Source organism: Monodelphis domestica, chromosome 2 (assembly GCF_027887165.1).
Source record: "Monodelphis domestica isolate mMonDom1 chromosome 2, mMonDom1.pri, whole genome shotgun sequence".
Classification (NCBI taxonomy): domain Eukaryota; kingdom Metazoa; phylum Chordata; class Mammalia; order Didelphimorphia; family Didelphidae; genus Monodelphis; species Monodelphis domestica.
In genome coordinates this window covers 129,267,878-129,286,366 of record NC_077228.1, presented here as the reverse complement: position 1 = coordinate 129,286,366, position 18,489 = coordinate 129,267,878, and the positions used below count along the sequence as shown (strand labels likewise).

The window sequence follows — 18,489 nt, the reverse complement described above, 5'->3', positions numbered from 1 at the left end:
CATGATGATGTTCTGCTTCTCTTTCACATTTCATAGTGCCTGGAAGGCCCAAATGAAAACAAAGCAATTCATTTAGAATAAAAATTAAAGCGTTTGGCTGTTGATTCTCCAGAACCTACATTTTTCTTCCTCAAAGAGGAAGCTGAAGCTATGGAGGTAAATGTGTACTAAGAGAAGAGGCCCCATTTATAGTTTTCATTCCAGCCCCAAGGCCCATCCTGTCTCTGATCCCTCCCATTCCAGATGCTAATAAATCACTGTTGAATAACAAAGGCCACATTTTCAGCAGTCCCCAGTCAGCATAGGGGCAGGGGGCCAGGGAGGTGGCCCATGCATAGAGCCCTGGGCCTGGGGTCAGACCCACCCTGGACACAGACTCCTAGAAGGAACTGAAGGTTTGTGAGCGCCTGGCCCCGGCAAGTCACCTCTGCAGAGGGGGACTCAGGATAGTTGTAAAGGGCACAGACCAAGCATTACATAGAAATTTCATTATTATTATTAACATACAGCCTCGTGGATGAACTATATTTGAGAAGCCATCTCGCCTGACAGTTCTGAGAGGCAGCGCCAGTTCTTAGCCATTTAAGTGACAAAGGTATTGTCATCTGAATTTCTGGATTATACCGATGAAATAAATTCTTTTCGAGATTGAAGCAGCTGCAGGAGTACCCAGACAAAGGGGCAGCTAGGTGGCTCTTTGGATGGAGAGCCTGACTTAAGGACGGGAGGTCCCAGGTTCAAATTTGGCCTCAGACACTTCCTCATTCACTGGGTGACCTTGGGCAAGTCACTTAACCCCCATCCCCAATCCTTACCGCTCTTCTGCCTTGGAACCAATACACAGTAGTGATTCTAAGACAGAAGGGAAGGGTTAAAAAAAAAAAGAAAAGAGTACCCAGAAGGGACTGCCAGGTACCTTAGTGTATAGAGAGCCAGGCCTGAACATGGATGGTCTTAGCTGATTTTATTTCAGATACTTGTTAGCAGTGTGACCCTGGACAAGCCATTTAACCCTAAGTGCCCAGTCCTGACCATTCTGCTTTGAAACCAACACTTAACACGGATTCTCAAACAGAAGGTAAAGGTTTTAAAAAAAAAGTACCCAGACACGATGTAAAATGCAAACACCTTTTGAAGGGCTTTTGGTATTCTGGGTCCTCCAAGTGCATCACCCATTCCTGCACGTGGACTTTCACTGGTTCCTCTGCCCTTTTAAAAATCTAAATAGTTTTAAGTATACTTATTTTGGGGCATGTAAAAAATCCACTGATCTTCCCAAAGCAAAGCACCTGGACCCAAGAAAAACGGAGCTCTGCTTGGATAACAGGATACAGCTAGGTTCCTGCAAGTTGTGCCGTGAAAACAGACGCTCGCGCTTCCTGCTTTTTCTCCATTTTAAGTAGTAATATTTTATATATTCCATTTGCTTTTGGTGTCCTCTGTAGACTTGCTTACTCTTAAAGGTAAGAATTATTTTTATTTTCTTCTTCTTCTCTTAAATGGAAATGAGGGCCATCTTTATTGGCCATGCTTGGTGTCTCGCCATTTCAACTCACCAAAGCTAATGACGTCGACGTAGGAGAGACACAGTTGTTACAGACAAAAGAGTGGTTGCCTTAAACTGTGACTGTGAAAATGTGTAAATGGCCAAACTGTAAGGTTCTGGCCACACTGGTAAAGATAATTTTTTGTGTCTTGGTTTTATATCAAAAATAAAGTGATTGCCATGGGAAAAATTACCAAATATGAAATACCCAAGTCAGCTCGGTTTTTATGGAGATTTTAATTAATACAAATAAGAAATTAAGGAAAAGGAGAGAGCAAGAGGAAATAATGAGGAAAGGGCTAGGCCAGCCTAGGCCTAAGCCTTAAGAGAGAAATCAGTCAGTCTTTAATCCACTCACCACAAGATTTGTCCCAAGCAAGATTCTAGTGTTCAGAGAGACCCAGCTATTCCAACTAGTCCGAGCTCCAACTCAGCTACCAAAGCTGCATTCCCTTTCAGCCGAGACAGAGACCAGCCTCCAATTCAGCTCCATAGCTGAATTTACTTCAGAGGCCTTCTGACCTTCTTTTAAAGAGAATTTTCTCCTATGTCACCTCCCCTAAGTTTTCACATCTAACAATCACAGTAGACATTTTCACAGGACTGACCATTCTTTTTTTTTTAAGCCCTTACCTTCCATCTTGTAATCAATACTGTGTATTGGCTCCAAGGCAGAAGAATGGTAAGGGCTAGGCAATGGGGGTCAAGTGACTTGCCCAGGGTCACACAGCTAGGAAGTGGCTGAAGCCAGATTTGAACCTAGGACCACCCATCTCTAGGCCTGGTTCTCAATCCACTGAGCTACCCAGCTGCCCCCAGGACCGACCATTCTTAATTCACATCTTCTTTAGTTCTCAACTTCTTTGGGTAGACTAAAACTTCACACCTCTTTCTAAGCTTGCTTGAACTTTTAGTGATTAATTTGACCTTCATAGGTACTTAGCACCTTTTTGAATTAGATCTAAAAATAGACTCAGCTTAAGGGTTTTAGCTTTAAGTATGGGTTAAGTACTTTTCAATGTTCACTAAGGAGTTTTACAACTTTATCTTCCCCTAAAGTATGCTTAAGTATAGGTGGAATAATGTTAGAGTTCTCACATTCCTGATTGAGTACCTTCATTGTTTAAAATGGGGAATGGTCTTAACCAAATGTTCTAAGATAGTCTGAGAATTTTTAACATTCACAAGTCTGAGAAATTTTAAGGTTCACACAGTGTGTGCTGTAGATGGTAAGAGTGTTCAACTCGGTGTCTGGAAATTCAAGGCGCAAATCCTCCTCAGACAAGAATCTCCACATGCCAGGATGAGTTGATCACCTCAACCAATACCTGTAGGACTATCTAATAATAATAATAATAATAAATGATAATAACAACGTGAATTTTCTATGTCAGTGTCCAAAAGGAACAGAATCCAGGCATAGAAGCGCCCCTCCACCAGGCTTTTCTCTTTCAGCCCACCCTTCTCAGAGCCTATGCCAAGAGAGCACACAGGCTCGGCCAGATACGACAAGGGAAGGGCTCTGACCTCAGGGCTGGTGGCCGCCATGTTGTGTCCCTCTGAAAACCAGATGACAGACGGAGATATTTATTATTGTAAAGTTGACCAGCAAGTGATGTTCTATGGCTACAGGAATCCATTATGATGGTTGTCTAGGGCATGAAAGGAACTGTGATCTCCACTGCAAGGGACACTCCAGCTAATAAACTTGGGGATCTTTGAAACAAATATAGTTTCATCACACCAAATTCAACAATAGTCTTCCTCCAATAGATCTTTATTTTCAGAGATAACTCTGAACACTTCTTAAAAAATAATTACAAAATAGAAAGCATTTTGAATTGACCTTTATCTGAAGGCAGACTATAATAAGTCAAAGTACACATACATTAAGTCTTTATAGGAAAATTTTATTTTAGTTATGTGAAATTTTAAAATACCGTGATTTTCACTTTTACTATCATCCATATCTTCCATTTTGCTGGAAAAAAATAATTTAAAATCTAGGCCACAACAAGAAGAGGCTCAAGCCTGAGTATACACCTGTTCAAAATGCTGTTCCTTTCCACCACCTGCACTGACGAAGAATCCAGATAAGCTACTAGAAATATCAAAGCTCAGAGGCTCTTCACTGTAACAAAGTGAAACATTCTTTATGTGAATTAGCTATTTTCAAGAACTTTAGTGCAACGGGGACAGGTTTGGTCTGGAGAATCAGATGTGTACTTCCAACAACGGGGACACTTTTCTTTGGTAGCTGGTACGACAATGACTTTATATGAAGTCTCTTCACGAATATCTCCACCTATAAAAGGAAAATAAATAGTAGCCCACATTAGTCATGTCTTAGTGTTATAAGCTACTTTGAGAAGATCTGTGCTAAACACTCTCCTTCCTTGGGGGCATCTGGGTGGCTCAGTGGATGGAGAGCCAGGCCTAGATAGGAGGTCCTGGGTTCAAACGTGGCCTCACACTCTTCCCAGCTGTGTGACCCTGGGTAAGTCACTTAACCCTCATAGCCTAGCCCTTACCACTCTTCTTTCTGCCTCAGAACCAATACACAGTAATAATTCTAAGACAGAAGGTAAGGGCTTAAAACAACAACAACAAAAAGCCCCACTCTCCTTCCACTTGAAATAGTGAGCTCAACCAGCATTTATTCTATTTCTACTTTAAGTAGCATTTCTATTGTCTGATTTGGTAGTCACCAAATGACTACAAAATTGCAACTAAAATCCATATGAATGATATGATCAGATCTCCTTAAAAAAAGCTCAACTCTAGTGTCTGAATACAACAGAAATTGGGCTAAGTTAACATTTAGGCTTAACCTGCAGCAATAATGAAACCTACAAGAGCTTAATGAGGTCACAAAGTGAATGAGGGTACAACAGAAAAGAAGAGAGCCCAGGAGAGACCCCAGGGGTTACCCCTAGAACCCCAGGAATGAATGGCCAAGTAGGCAGGAGAATAAAAGCAGTTGTCAAGAAAACCTTTAAAATAAAAGTAAATAAGAGAGAATGGCTCATGTCACAGAGTTCACAGGCTTGAGAAAGAGACATCAGATCTGACCCTTAAGACATCACTAATAACTCTGGAGAGGACCACAAGACTCACAAGCAAAGAACTTCTGTGGTCTTTTCTGCTATTATTAGTAATATAAATCCAACTTCCTTTTGTGGTATTATTTTAGAACTTTTGACCATAATTCCAAGAGAGAATTTTGTGCTTCAAATTCTGAAAAATTTATTTTTGGAATAAAATCTCTCTTGTTAGCTTTAGCCCATGATCTTACCTTCTAAGTTGATCAAATAGTTCCCTCTAAGTTCAGTTGCATCTGCAGGTATTGCTATAGGATCTTGAGTCAACAGAGTTGTTTTTGAAGCCATCATTAGTTCATTTAACTCAGATGTTTCAGAAACGTCCTCAGGGTGGAGCATCTGCAAATACATTTGACATGGTCACCGCCTATGTTAAAATATTTTAAAAAGTTCTTTTTAACATTGGCTGAGTATATAAGAAAACAATGAGCTTTAGTCATTCTTTAGGTTTTCCCTATATGCCTTTTAAAATCATAATATCCTGCCTCAATCATTACTGGTACCAAAGTCTTTAATCAAACACAACTCCAAGCTAACTTTCTGTATTAAGAAATTAGCATACCAATTAAACAGTAAGAATTCTTTTTTTTTTTTTAGCTAACAGTGATCACACGTGGCAATCTGAGATGATACAAGTCCTTCTTGGGGTCTATCAATCATTGATTTTTATAATTAGAGAGATTATGAAAATCAACAAATTTATAATGTTCCATTCTATTTGAGATACCATAATTTAGATCTTTAAATATACATCATCTTTTTATTAAGGTCTTGATCTTTCTGATAAAGATCAAGAGTAACAATTCACATTCCTTATCTTGAGGTAGAAATTCACCGAAAAATCAAACATCATTTTAATACTAATTTTTAAGACTGAATTCAACTTTAAGACTGCAAATGAAGAAAATTATAACTTTTTTAGCATCTGGACAGTAAAACTGCAAGAATTTAAACTTATGCACAGGCAATCTTATGGAAGATGATGAACTAAAACAATTACAACATACATTAACATCACACAAGAAAAGTGAAATTTGGAGCATAACTAAGGTCTCCTAAAATCTAATTCAAGCATAACACTGTATCTGAATAGGAGTCTCCAAGAAGTTCTTTAAATTGATTTCAAATGAGTTTTCAACAACAGCTATCATCCATGGAAGTCTGTGGTACTTCAATATTATTTTGTGAATTTTAAAACTACTCTACCCTGTTCAGACCATTCTTTGGAGGATGGGATTTAGCTATTTCCTGATCATTGACAATGGAGATACTTGGGAGTAAACACAGTCAGGTCTTGGAAACTGCAATCTCCACCCTACTCAGGAGAGATTAGGAAGAGCTGCAGCAAAAAGCTCAAGATTTAATTATTTGAGAATCTGGCCCTCAACAGACATGTGCAGAAAAGGACAGATCTCTGGGCAGTCCTAGGTCAAGCTAGAGCCACCATTGGCACTTGTGAGGCACAGGAAATGAGGTAGTGAACAGCCTCTGGAATTTGCTCACTTCCTGTGGATGGGGCGAGAGGCCAGTTCCTTCGAGGAGCTTGAGCAGAGAGGAGGCCCGCAGACAGCTTCTTTCAGATGGGTCACGTGAGTCAAGGACTGATTCCCTTCTTTACCTTGGCCTTCCAGGCCTAAAAACTCCCTCTGACTCTATCAGAAGGTTGAGTTAACCTCTTTCCCTTTCCTCCTCTCTCCTTCTCTCCCTCTCCCTTTTCTTACTCCCTTGTGATTAAACCACCATAAACTCCATTCTGACTTGAGTGTTTCATTTAGGGAATTACATAGCTGATTTCCCTGGTGACCATAAATTAATATTTTAACAACCTTTAAAAGTGATTTTCACCACAACAATTTTCAAAAAAGACTGGTAGTCTCAAAGTACCTCAAATATTTCAAAGAGTAGTCCAGGCTCCAACACAATGATAATTTCAAATGCCACAGGATTCTGGCCAGGGATACTGCCAAGAAATGCATCTCTCATTGAACATGCTGACTCCACTGCTTCCTCTAACCCCGGTTTCTTCCAAAGAGAACTTGTACTAATCCATCCAGAACGAAACACACTTTTGGGTTCTTTAAACAAAAGAAATTTATTTAATTTCAGATTTAAGTCCTTTCATTAACTGTATTTATTAAAAAATTCATACTTATTACTATAAACTGTTCAACTAGTATAATGATAAGCTCTATATACAGATAAATATAATGCAAGTTGGAATATGAGAAAGCATGAGAAAAAATCAGATCAGACCAAATGGGAGATATCTTTTTCCTATTGAGGAAATCAGAGGAAGTTTATGAAGGAGGATAGGCAGCATAATAACTTCATATATTATTATTATTTTTTAAACCCTTACCGTCCATCTTAGAATCACTACAGTGTATTGGTTCTAAAACAGAAGAGTGGTAAGGGCTAAGCAAAGGAGGTGAAGCGACTTGCCCAGGGTCACACAGCTAGGAAGTGTCTGAGGCCAGATTTGAACCGAAGACCTCCTATCTCTGGGCCTGATTCTCAATCCACTGAGCCACCCAGCTGCCCCCAACTTCATATACTATTGAAGGAATTAGATCACATTATGTCATTACTGATATTCTCAATGAAAATAACAAAGCAAATTAGCCAGAGGCAAATGAAAAACAAAGCATGGATTCTCCTGAAGAGTGAATAAAAGAACTGGTTTTAAGACGCTGAAAAGCAATCAGAAACGTCATTTCAAAGTATTCTTGGTCACTTTGCTTTGCAATATTCATGATATATAAAAGAGATCATCAAGAAGATGGATCTTATTTGATGTAAATAAGTAAGAAAGGAATTCTAGGAAGAACTGGGCAAAATCTTCCAACCTAATTTCAAACTGAAGGAGCAAAAGAGAAACAGTCCAGAACACTGTTGGGAATTAAGAACTGCAAAATTCTGATTTGAATGTTACAGCTCAATACGAGGGATTAGAAAATAGAAATACAGCTTAAGAAAATAAAATTGGGAATGGGGACTGAATAAGATGACAGATACAAGGAAGAAATACACTTGAAGGTAGTCAAAAAATGCAATTTATGAAAAATCTTCTTGCTCCCAGCAGGCAAATGAAAAGTCATCTGTAACTACTGACTCATAGCTATTCTTCCATCACTTAAAATCCTCATAAAAATGGATTGTGAGGGATTTTTAACCTATAGTTCATGAATTAAAAATTTTTTTAAAACAACCTATTACATCTCAAATATAAATGGTTTCCTTTTTAATTCTATGTATTTTATTTTAAGCATTTAAAAACATTCTAAGAAGAGTTCAAAAGCTTCCTCGGGGAGCCAAAGAAGTTCAGGGTGCAAAAACGACTAAGAATTCCTAGTCTAGATACATTAAATATATCCTTGATGAAAATATAAAGGAAAAGACTGACTTTTCTAAAATGGATCACATCTTTACAATCAAACAGATGATGGGGAACTATGGGGATTACCTGATTCTGCTGTTTATTGCTTACTGATTAACACACACACACACATTTCCCCCCCCCCCCCACCCCGGACCATCAAAAACAAATATTTCATCTACTGGAGGAAAATACAATCTTAAGAGGCTCTCAATGAGGTATCTCCCACACATACATACTGAGGTCATATAAGATTACTTAATAGATAAAACAAAAGTAATGATTTTATTCATTAAGCCTCTGATTAGTACTATCAAATGAGAAATAAAACAGATTTAGGCTTGAGTGTTTGCCGCTTTCATGAAGGATATCCAGAACAAATTTCTACCAGAAAAGGGATTCAGAGAGATAGCAACGTACTGCAGATGCTCTTATTTGAAGATGATAATATGATGACTCATAATACTCTGGGACTTTCTCAACAAGATTCATGCCAATTGAGAGATTGGCCTAAGTCAGAGAAGAAAAACAAAGCAGATTCTATGTGGTTGTGACTCACAAAAAAGTAAATGACTTCCAAAGGATCAAAACTGTGTGTAACACAAAGTAGAAGAGTTAATCTGAGTAGGCTCTGGCATGAAAAATTATGAACAATCACTCCACAAATCCCTCTTAAGAACCTCCTCTAGGTCAAAGACCAAGTTAGGCTTTATGGCTACTAAGGCAAAAGTGAAACTGACGCTGCCCTCCAGGAACAGTCAGAGTGTGTGTGCACACACCAAGACTACAAGAGACGCAAGGTGACTTGGGAGCAGAGGAGGGAAATATGCCAGTGGGTGGGGACAGCCAAGAAAGGCCTCACAGAGAAGTGGAACTTGGTCATGAGGGCAAAGCCTGGAGAGATGGATATGGACACAGAGGATGCTCTCAGAGGAGACTGGGAAGAAGGATGAGAGGCATCTGATGCAGGGCTGAGAAAGTATGCAGGAAAAGAAGGTCAGAGACAGTGTCAGATATGAGACAGAGGTCAGAAAAATGAAGACTGGGAAGAGGCCATTCAATTTGGTCAGTGAGATTTGTGAAGATTGGATTTAACTATCTCCTGACTGTAACAATGAAGGTACTTAGCTCTTTCTTTATTGTGAAGCTAGAATTGTAAGCTACAATCTATTTTTAGATTTTTAACTACAAAAGGTGTTAAGTAACTACAAAAGGTGAATTAACCACAAAAAGGTGTTAAGTAACTATAAAAGGTGAATTTAACAAAAGAGGTGTTAAGTAACCCAAAAAGATACAATCTAACCAGAGAAGGTGAGAACTAAAGAATGGGCAGTCCTGGAGAAAAGCATCTGCTGTGATTGGTAGATGTGAAAATTTAGAGGTGACACAAGAAAAAAAGATCTTTAAATAGAGGAAAAAAAAGACTGAAGAGGACAGTCAGTCACCTGGGCTTGGAGTTAAGGATCAGTCACTCAGAGCTGAAGGGAAGATTCGGGCACTGACTCAGAGGAGCAACCCAGACTTCTTTAAGACTGTGTCAGTTGGTGAGTGAAAATCTGACTTAATGACCTTGCCTCCCTCTCTCCCCCTCCCCTTCCCCCTCCCTCTCCCTCTCCCCTTCCCTCTCCCTCTCTCTCTCTCTCTTATTAAATTAAAAATTAAAACCAAAAAAAAAAAAGATTCTGAGAGGAGGTCTATAGGCTTCACTAGGCTGACAAGAGGTTTTATGACACCAAAAATACTTAAGAACCTCTTCTCTAAAGAGAATGTTAGAGCATAATAATAAATCACATAAGATGAAGACAATATCTGTTGATGATAGAACACAGTGTTCTAAAAACTATACTGTGCTATACAAATTACAATTAGATCCTAATAATCCTCTAAGGTGGTTATTCCTGTCTGCATTTTGAAGATGTCAAATCTGATGTGCGTAGAAATTAAGTGACTGGAAATGCTTCTTTCCAAAGTCTTGTTCTATAACAAAATTTCTTTGTGTCTAGGTCTCAATTTCTTTTATCAAAAGGAGGTAAGAATAAGAGGCTTCAAATTCAAATGTGATGATATATGTAAAAGTCCTCTAAACACTACAATATACTGTATAAGCTTACACTGTATAAACTTAAAGTATTAGAATGATTACCTAGCACTTGTTCTCAATTAAAAACATGAAATTATTTTGCTATAATACAGAGAACTAAACAGCATTATAAAGCAGTCTCAACTGTTTTTAGAAATTGTCAAATTCCTGTTATGATTTTAAACTGCTTCTAGAAACCAAAGCCATTTTTTGGTTTTATATATCAATAGTCTCTCAATGATGGGATATGCCAGTTAGACAAGGGGAAAAAAAATTAGAAAGGCTGGTGGTGGGTTTGAGAGGGTACAGCTTCTAAGAGGAAACTTGAATAACAGGAGTAAAGGGAGTTTGATAATGTCTGATCACAAGAGAAGCCAGGCTGGTCCCAAGCTGAAAATGAGGTTTAAAAAGTAGAGAGTCTGAGGCTCCTCTACTGACTTGCTCATCACCCCCGCCCCCTCTCCCCCAAACCACAGAAACAAGTCACACAGGACAGACAGAATGGAATGGCTTATGCACTGAAATGCTGAGAAAAAACTCCCAGAGTTCAGTGATCTATGCAAGAGTTTTCAGTGCAAATGATCAAAAGGGCACTTTCATGAAACATCCTAACCCTTCTCAATCTTTCTCTTTTGGCTGCTGTGGGTACCTTTCTGTGGCAGTCCAGAGCCCTGGTCAGAGTGAGGAAGGGAGTGGCCTCTCCTGCGTGCTCCACTAGACATGCCACTGGCAGCCCCTCAGCTGGGGAACACCCTGTCCCACCCTCACATTGGGCCCTCTCCTTGGAGCCTGGCTAGAAAGGCCAGGCAGGGCAGGGGTTGTTGCCATTCAATAGGGATCCCTAACCTAAATCATTCAATTCAGCATGCTCTCCAGAAGCCCGCGTACAATTCTCTTCCCTCACCTTTCTCGTAGGGGATGTGCTGATACACCTCTTCAGCCAAATGAGGGAGAATGGGGGCGATGGAGCGCACCATCACATCCAAAATCTCGGCCAAGGCCGTCTGACAGGACCGTCTTTTGGGGTCGTCTTCTTTTTCACAATAGAGCCTAAAGGAGAACAAGGCATTCTGTGCTAAATGGCATTTCACAAATTAGGAGGAGGAAGGCAGGTGGGGGGTGCTCCTTCTTCATCACAGCTTCTGTACTTCCACTTGTCCCCTACGTGATGAATCGGACAACCCACGCATTACATTTAGCCCTGCAGAATCACTAAAAAACCTCTGCAAAATGTTTGTTCTATAAAACGGATCACCCAGCAGCTGCTTCTGAGCAGCAGGCTCTAGGCTCAACACTGAAAGGTGCAGCCGTCCCCTGCAAACTTCCTTTTGCATGTAGCCTGCTCTCTTTCAGGCCAGGCCCCCTCCCATTCTCCCTCTGATTCTCCCTCTTAGCCAAAAGGCAGTTCATTAATTCCTGAGGTGATTGGTAATTATTAAATGATAATACTTATGTTGGCCTTCCTTGAGAGATTTGGGCCTACGGAGGTAGTGCGATTTATTCTCTGGAGAATCTGCTCCCCTGGGATACTGCCTAAACCCCTGAGATTTGTGGCTTATCCATGTGTGGCCACATTAGCTCTATTCTGAAGTACTAGAGAAGGAGGATTGATCTTTAGGCCACCTACATGACTTACTGAAAAGTTGATAAATGGAAGACCTACTATATGACTTCCAAAAGGTTGTTGACAACTATAATACAATTAAGTTGCCATCTTCTAGTTTAAAAGAGGCACCCTAAGGGGCAGCTGGGTAGCTCAGGAGATTGAGAGCCAGGCCTAGAGAATTAGGAGGTCTTGGGTTCAAATCTGGCCTCAGATACTTCCTAACTGGGTGATCCTGGACAAATCACTTAGCCCCCACTGCCCAATCCTTACCAATACCTTTTATTGATTCCAAGATGGAAGGTAAGGGTTTAAAAAAAGAAAGTAAAGGAGGTACCCTTGAATTTTGAGGTGATGCCTGTTTCTATCATTCTTTCGATATTCTTATAGAATTCCAGTTACCAATAAAGTGCAGGAATTTTTCTTTCTTGAGATACCCAATAAGCACAAAAGAATCAAGATATGTTTTTAAATATTACATTAATAATTTCAAATACAGCTTCAATGACTAAGACTACTTACCTATCTTTGACTATGCTAAAATAAAAGTTAGAGAGTTGACTAGGATAAAATGCTTGCAGAAGTCGAACAACTTTCCCAAAATCAAATTGCCTGTATGCTTCAGTAATCTAGGAGAAAAAAGAGAAAAAGTTGATGACAGTGATAGCAAATAGCTAAACTGCAAGTAGTAATTATGAACCAAAGTTCTTTTTAGAAATTTTTCTTTGTCCAAAAAGGAAGACAAACTGAAAAACCGAGATAATGATGTAAACGGTTTGTTTCTTGGCTCTTGTGGGTATTGTCCTCATTTACATCTCAATAGAGTAAAAGACTACTAAGTCAGAACACAAAGACATTGTTTTGGGGGGTCTGCAAAATAGCTTATATTTAATGAAAAAAAAATTAATGCTAAAATTCTGTTTTGGCCTTAGATGATACCTGCAATTTCTAGCACCATTATTTTCCCCAATCGATAAGGAAAATGCAGTAGGGGAGGGAGGGGCTCTCAATGCAAAATTATACTAGTATGCTCTGTGCACAGGTCAAAAACAATTCAGGCAAAGCTACCCTAACAATTTCAGAAAAGTACTAACTAAGAAAGAAAAACTTCAAAGACAAAGTATATGACCACTCAAATTATGAAAAAAATCTTTTTTAAAAAAACCTTTCCAAAAAAAACCCCATATGACCAGTCACATGGTTCGATGGGAATATGATTGGGGTTTTGGATTTAAAAGATGACTTTATTGCAAATAAGAATAACATGGAAATAGTTTTTGAACAATGATATGTGTATAACCCAGTGGAACTGCTTGTCAGCTTCAGAAGGGGGAAGGGAAGAGGGGAGGGATTGTGAATCATGGAACCATGGAAAAACATTCTTCATTACTTTGTTTTTAAAAAAATAAAAATTTAAAAACTATTTTACTAAAATAGATATTTGCTAAAAAATGAAGCTGACATCTTAGCTTCTTATCTGATTATTGCCATAGAAAAAAATAGATGACCAACAGAAGAATAAAAATTTGGTACTGTTTCAGAAAGATACTTCTCTATCTGATAGAAAAAGATGAGTTCTTCCTAACGCCAAAGTTCTACACTTCTTAGGGAGAAAGATAATTATCTTAGAGGAACCAATCACTTAATGTGGTTGGCACTTTTATCTAGCCTCATAATACTTAAAATTACCACACATGTGTATTGCTGAAATCTTTCTGTTCATACTTACTAAACACCACATACCTTGTTTCCAAAATCTTGAAGTAAATGTAACATGTACTGGTCTATAATATACATGTTTTTAATGGAGACAGCATCTGTCTCTGGATTGAAATCAGCCAAATTTCCCAAAAGGAAGCGAAGTGTATTCCTAAGCTATAAAAGAAAATGTTAAATAAAGAGTATGAGTTCAGTTTGTGATTGTTTATTATTTTGTCAGATTATGAATTTAAAAGCCCCCAAAATGAATATATTCTCAGGTAAGTTGTAGTATAAAAGGAGAAGATTACATATAAATTAGGAATTTCAAATATGTAGTTTGCTTTTCTTTTAAAGTATGTAATGAGGGGGGCAGCTGGGTAGCTCAGTGGATTGAGAGTCAGGCCTAGAGATGGTAGGTCCTAGATTCAAATGTGGCCTCAGACACTCCCCAGCTGTGTGACCCTGGGCAAGTCACTTGACCCCCATGGCCTATCCCTTACCACTCTTCTGCCTTGGAACCAATACACAGTATTGATTCCAAGATGGAAGGTAAGGGTTAAAAAACAAATAAATGAAGTAGGTTATGAATTCAACATGTAATTACTAAGCTGTCCTGTTTGTGATTCTTTTTCTTCACTTCTCACTTTTGGGAGGGGGGGAGGCGTAAGGAAGGGAAACGTTGGGAGAGAATCCCATCCTAGTTTCCTGATCCCTTTGGCTTTCTTACAATGAAAAAAAAAGAGAGAAAAGAAAACTATTTTAACAAATTTGCAGTCAAGCAAAAAAAATTCTCACACTGGCAATGCTCAAAAATGTGTTCGCATTTTGCATCTTGAGTTGTAATCATTTATTAAAAATTCATATTAAGTATTCTATAACCAAACTTGTTTACAACTTTTTTTTTCTACAAATGAGAAATTCTCAATATGGAAACCATTTCCATTAAAGCAAATCAGTAAACTTTCCCTTTAATTATTTTGGGGTAGGATATGTGGTAAAAGTGGTGAATTTACACTAAAAATTTGAGAAATTAAAATAAAAGTAATGCTTAGTTTCTATTTCATACTCATTAAAATAGCAAAGATGACGAAAAAAAAACGACAGATGCTGGGGGGCTGAGGGATGAGAGGTACCCCAAAGTACTGTTGCTGGCACTGTGGAAAGCAATTTAGAACCATGCTTCAAAAGTCTATATAAGCTGGGTAGATTATCTTTTTCATATAATGTTCATTATGATTTTATCCAGTTTAATGAAAAAACCTTTGCCTTTAATTAATCTTGTCTTAATTATGAACACTAAGCATTCATGATTTTCTAACTTTTATTCTACTGACAATTCCTTCATAAATACTGAATGTTCCCTCCAATTATTAAAGTCCTCCTTTATTTCAGATTATTATTTTTAAATTGTCCTGGTTGGATTTTTGCATTTTTAGGCAGGTAACTCCTCCCAAGTCTTATAGATCATCCCTTCATAGCAGCATTTTAGCTTCATAGAGCACATCTTAAAATTTTTTTCTTTAAATTTCTGGCTTTTTTTCCCCAAAAGGGATTAATATGGAAATACGTTTTATATGACAGCATACATTTGGTCTATATCAAAGTACTTGCCTTCTCAGGAAGGAAGAGAGGGAGAGAATTTAGAACTCAAAATTTTAAAAAACAAAAGTTAAAAATCATTTTCTTCTAAATAAAATATATAAAGTATTTATCTTTGGAGATTTGAGGAAATGTAACTTGCTCCCTTAGACTAGGGGGTAAGAGGGAAAGAGGGGAGGGGGGGGACAGGGACACACTAAGGGAGTAGAATGATGCCCAATCAGATGTGTTGGTGGGCTTTGCTGATCTAACTTTTTTCTCTTTCTTTTTTAAAATCCTGATTACGAAGGAAGGAAGGAGGGTATATATTCAGAGATAAATGTGAAATAAAAAGAAAATTAAATAGTAGAAAAGTGTTGATTTTTTGAAATTCAATAATGCCTACAATTAGTTATTTCAGAAATGTGTCTGACAGAAATAAAATAATACACATAAAATATATCAAGCACAAAGCTTAGTATAGAAGTTATTATTTCTATAAACTATTATTTATAAAAGTTAAATTAGGCCCTTGAAAACACACTAAAAATATTCTCAAAAAATTCATGATAATTACCAAGAGAAAACTTAAAACTTCTCTAGCTTCTTTATCTAAAAGCATAATATAATTTTTAATTGCACTTATTTGGTAGCCTTTTGCTTTTAGAAATATACAGTTTAGTTACTCTGACCTTGTTGATATCATCTCTCGCTGCATTAAGTATACGTGGCCCAATTTTCACTTCATTGAAGATATTCGATTCAGCTATCCACCATCGAAGAATATCTACGCCATAGGGAGGATCTTTGCTTAAATCCTTTTCATAAGAAAAATATAAACCATAATTACCAACTATGCATTTGAAAGCAGGTTCATAAGCAGTATGTGAAATAAGAACATTTCATTATAAATATACAAGGTTTGAAAATCTCAATTACAAAAAATTTAACTAAGTCTTGTGTAATTACAATTTGAACCCTAGAACTACAATTCCAAGCATCCCACGTTCTTTTTCACGTTACATGCTGATGTAGGAAGGATATAAGTTTTGTGTAGTCCCACCTCTCTTGCTATTCCTGTAATCCTGTTTGGTGAAGGGGGTGTGAGGTGAGAGGTAGGCTCACATAGTCTTTTCCTTTTTAGATAATTACTGTTTTACTTCTTTACTTCAAGTGATTATTAATATAATACTTGGAGTATTGGATATTGGTTTAAATCCTATATTTATGGTGACCAGAAGTCTGGAGTTTAGAACCCTAGCTCCAATATAAGTTGTATAGCAATTTTTAAAGATGGATTAGTTTAAAAAGCCTCTGCCGCTCCTGCTGCTATTGCTGCTGCAAGCCAACCATCAAGTCTCTTGACCAGACACTGGCTGGGGGTCATTTTGAGCCACTTTCCACAGAGTTGGTAAAGTATAAACCACCCTTTCCCTTACATTGCTAACAGCCGAGTTCTTACTGCTGCCTTGGAAACTGAGATTTTTTTTGTTTTTAAAGTAACAATTAGCCTCCAACCCTCCTCACTCCTTTTGCCTGAGGGAAGCAACCCTGCTCCACAACAAGCTACCATCTCTCAGCCCAGAATCTCAGAGTATTAGAGGAAGTTAAACATTTCAGCTCAGGTTTTTTTTGTTGTTGTTATTATTAGAAGGTATTAATCATTGGACTAAATTGAGAAAGTTTAGCCATATCTTACTCCTAGAAGTTTGCTCTCTCTTTAAGGCCTTTCCCAAACCCCCATGTGTCTAAAGCACCAGGGTCTAGGAGCCCCTCGGTTAGTCCCCCAACACTCCCACTTGGTAGCATATGTCCCTTGGCATTTTTTACCCCCAGGGGGGAGGGGAAGGAAAAATACTTTTTCAAACCTCTTCACTTTACTCCTAGTCAGTACATAATAGGGTAGGGCCACCTACAGACTGGAAGTAGATTTGCAACTATTTTAATAAGTAGAATTACAAGCATGGCCCAGTTCCTTCCTATCTCAAACAGGTCCCATTCCAGGAGAGCATTACAAAGCTCATACAGGAAGTTTTGGGGTGTCTTTTCTTACTATTGTTCCTGGGTACACTTGTCCTTGTGATTAGCTTGAGTAATCCAGAGATTCAAGGGGGAGAGTCATCTCCTTACACCCCTTTGCCATTTTGGCCTGTCTAGTCTCTTCAACACACCCAATATGGGGCTCGTTCACACTATGCCCAGAGCAGGTATGGGGAACCCCAGAGATGTGACCAAAGGAATCTAGACGGATGAGGATACTGGGGAAGGGAAGGAACCTTAAAGGGTCTAGAGGCAAATTTTTAGCTCTTTAAACTCCATTGCTAGCTGTTAACAGTTTGTTCCCCTTCAAATACTGAAGAAGTCTCTGTAACACAGCCACTGGAATTGGGGAAAAGGAATCCTGAATTCAGTGCCTATATCCTGTCACATATATTGTAATTGCTAATTTTTTAAGTTCACATATTGATCTAATCTAGTTACACTATATCACTTTCTGTTATTGTGTTTTGGCCATTAGCTATATGTGCTGTTACGTTGTCATTATTTGTACGTCCCCTATGACTGAACTGGAGAAAATACCATTGTAAAAGTCCACAAATAACTTGGACAAACGCTTTTCCAAAGCAAAACCATAGGTCCTTATGGATGCTGGATTTGTCACCAGATCCAGTGAGGTCACATGTTGCCTGAATGGCCTTTTGTTCCTTTCTACCTTTGTTAATTGTCACATCAATGATAATGGATGGACTCCATCAAGTTACAATCTTTGGAGAACTTGATGACCTAAAAATTTCAATTGATTTTAAGCGGTCTTCATAAGTGATTTTTCAGGTATCTAGGAGCCCCACTACTTCTGACTAATCATTTGTCTACCTTTGAGTTGTTTGTAACAAAAGTTAACAATCCATTTAGTAGTTGAAGTGAATAGCACTATTATATTCCCCATCTCCACACTTATAAAAATGTAACGGATGAGACATATAAAAACATGCCTTTTACCGCTGTTACAGTAGTCTCATCTGGAAGGTGGGAAAGTTTTCCTGGGGGGGGGGGGGGGGGGGGAATGGTACCTCTGGATGGCACTCAAGAGGGAGTATTTCCCATGAAGTCTAGTGGCTTCTGGATGGTTCTTATATTTCTAACTCTTTAGCTTACTCTACCCTTCCACCAGAATGATCTAGATTCTTGGTGACATTTTAGACCCAAAAGGTTTTCAGCAGCAGTACAGAGGTTTCTGTTTTTTCCTGGCTCTCCTGCCAAATTCTGGAAAAATGACAGTAATAGGCTTTGTTAGAAATATCTTCATCAAAGTTGAAAGATTGTCTAGATCTGGAGAACTTGTGACATGTATCCATGAGCTTAAAGGTTGTTTGTTTTTTATGTCACACAGCAACTCATGTGAATCCTATATGTTTGTTTGCTATTGTCATTAAATGGGCTCTTGTGATTTAGGGGATTTGGGTACTTCTTTCAATGTGCATTTCCTATTATACTGCTGTTTTA

General features: G+C 38.3%; 1 protein-coding gene across 1 annotated transcript in view; it reads right to left on the bottom strand.

Annotated features, from left to right (window-relative positions):
• Positions 1–3,435: 3,435 nt before the first annotated feature.
• IARS2 (isoleucyl-tRNA synthetase 2, mitochondrial) overlaps positions 3,436–18,489 on the bottom strand; it is a 54,173-nt gene continuing 39,119 nt past the window's right edge. Inside the window, exons 14-20 of the mRNA XM_056815959.1 lie at positions 15,678–15,803; positions 13,450–13,581; positions 12,229–12,335; positions 11,008–11,153; positions 6,532–6,722; positions 4,842–4,986; positions 3,436–3,851 (exon numbers count right to left, since the gene is read on the bottom strand). Of these exons, the coding sequence (XP_056671937.1) occupies positions 3,709–3,851; positions 4,842–4,986; positions 6,532–6,722; positions 11,008–11,153; positions 12,229–12,335; positions 13,450–13,581; positions 15,678–15,803 (990 nt within the window). The 3' untranslated portion in view covers positions 3,436–3,708. The remainder of the gene's footprint in view (positions 3,852–4,841; positions 4,987–6,531; positions 6,723–11,007; positions 11,154–12,228; positions 12,336–13,449; positions 13,582–15,677; positions 15,804–18,489) is intronic.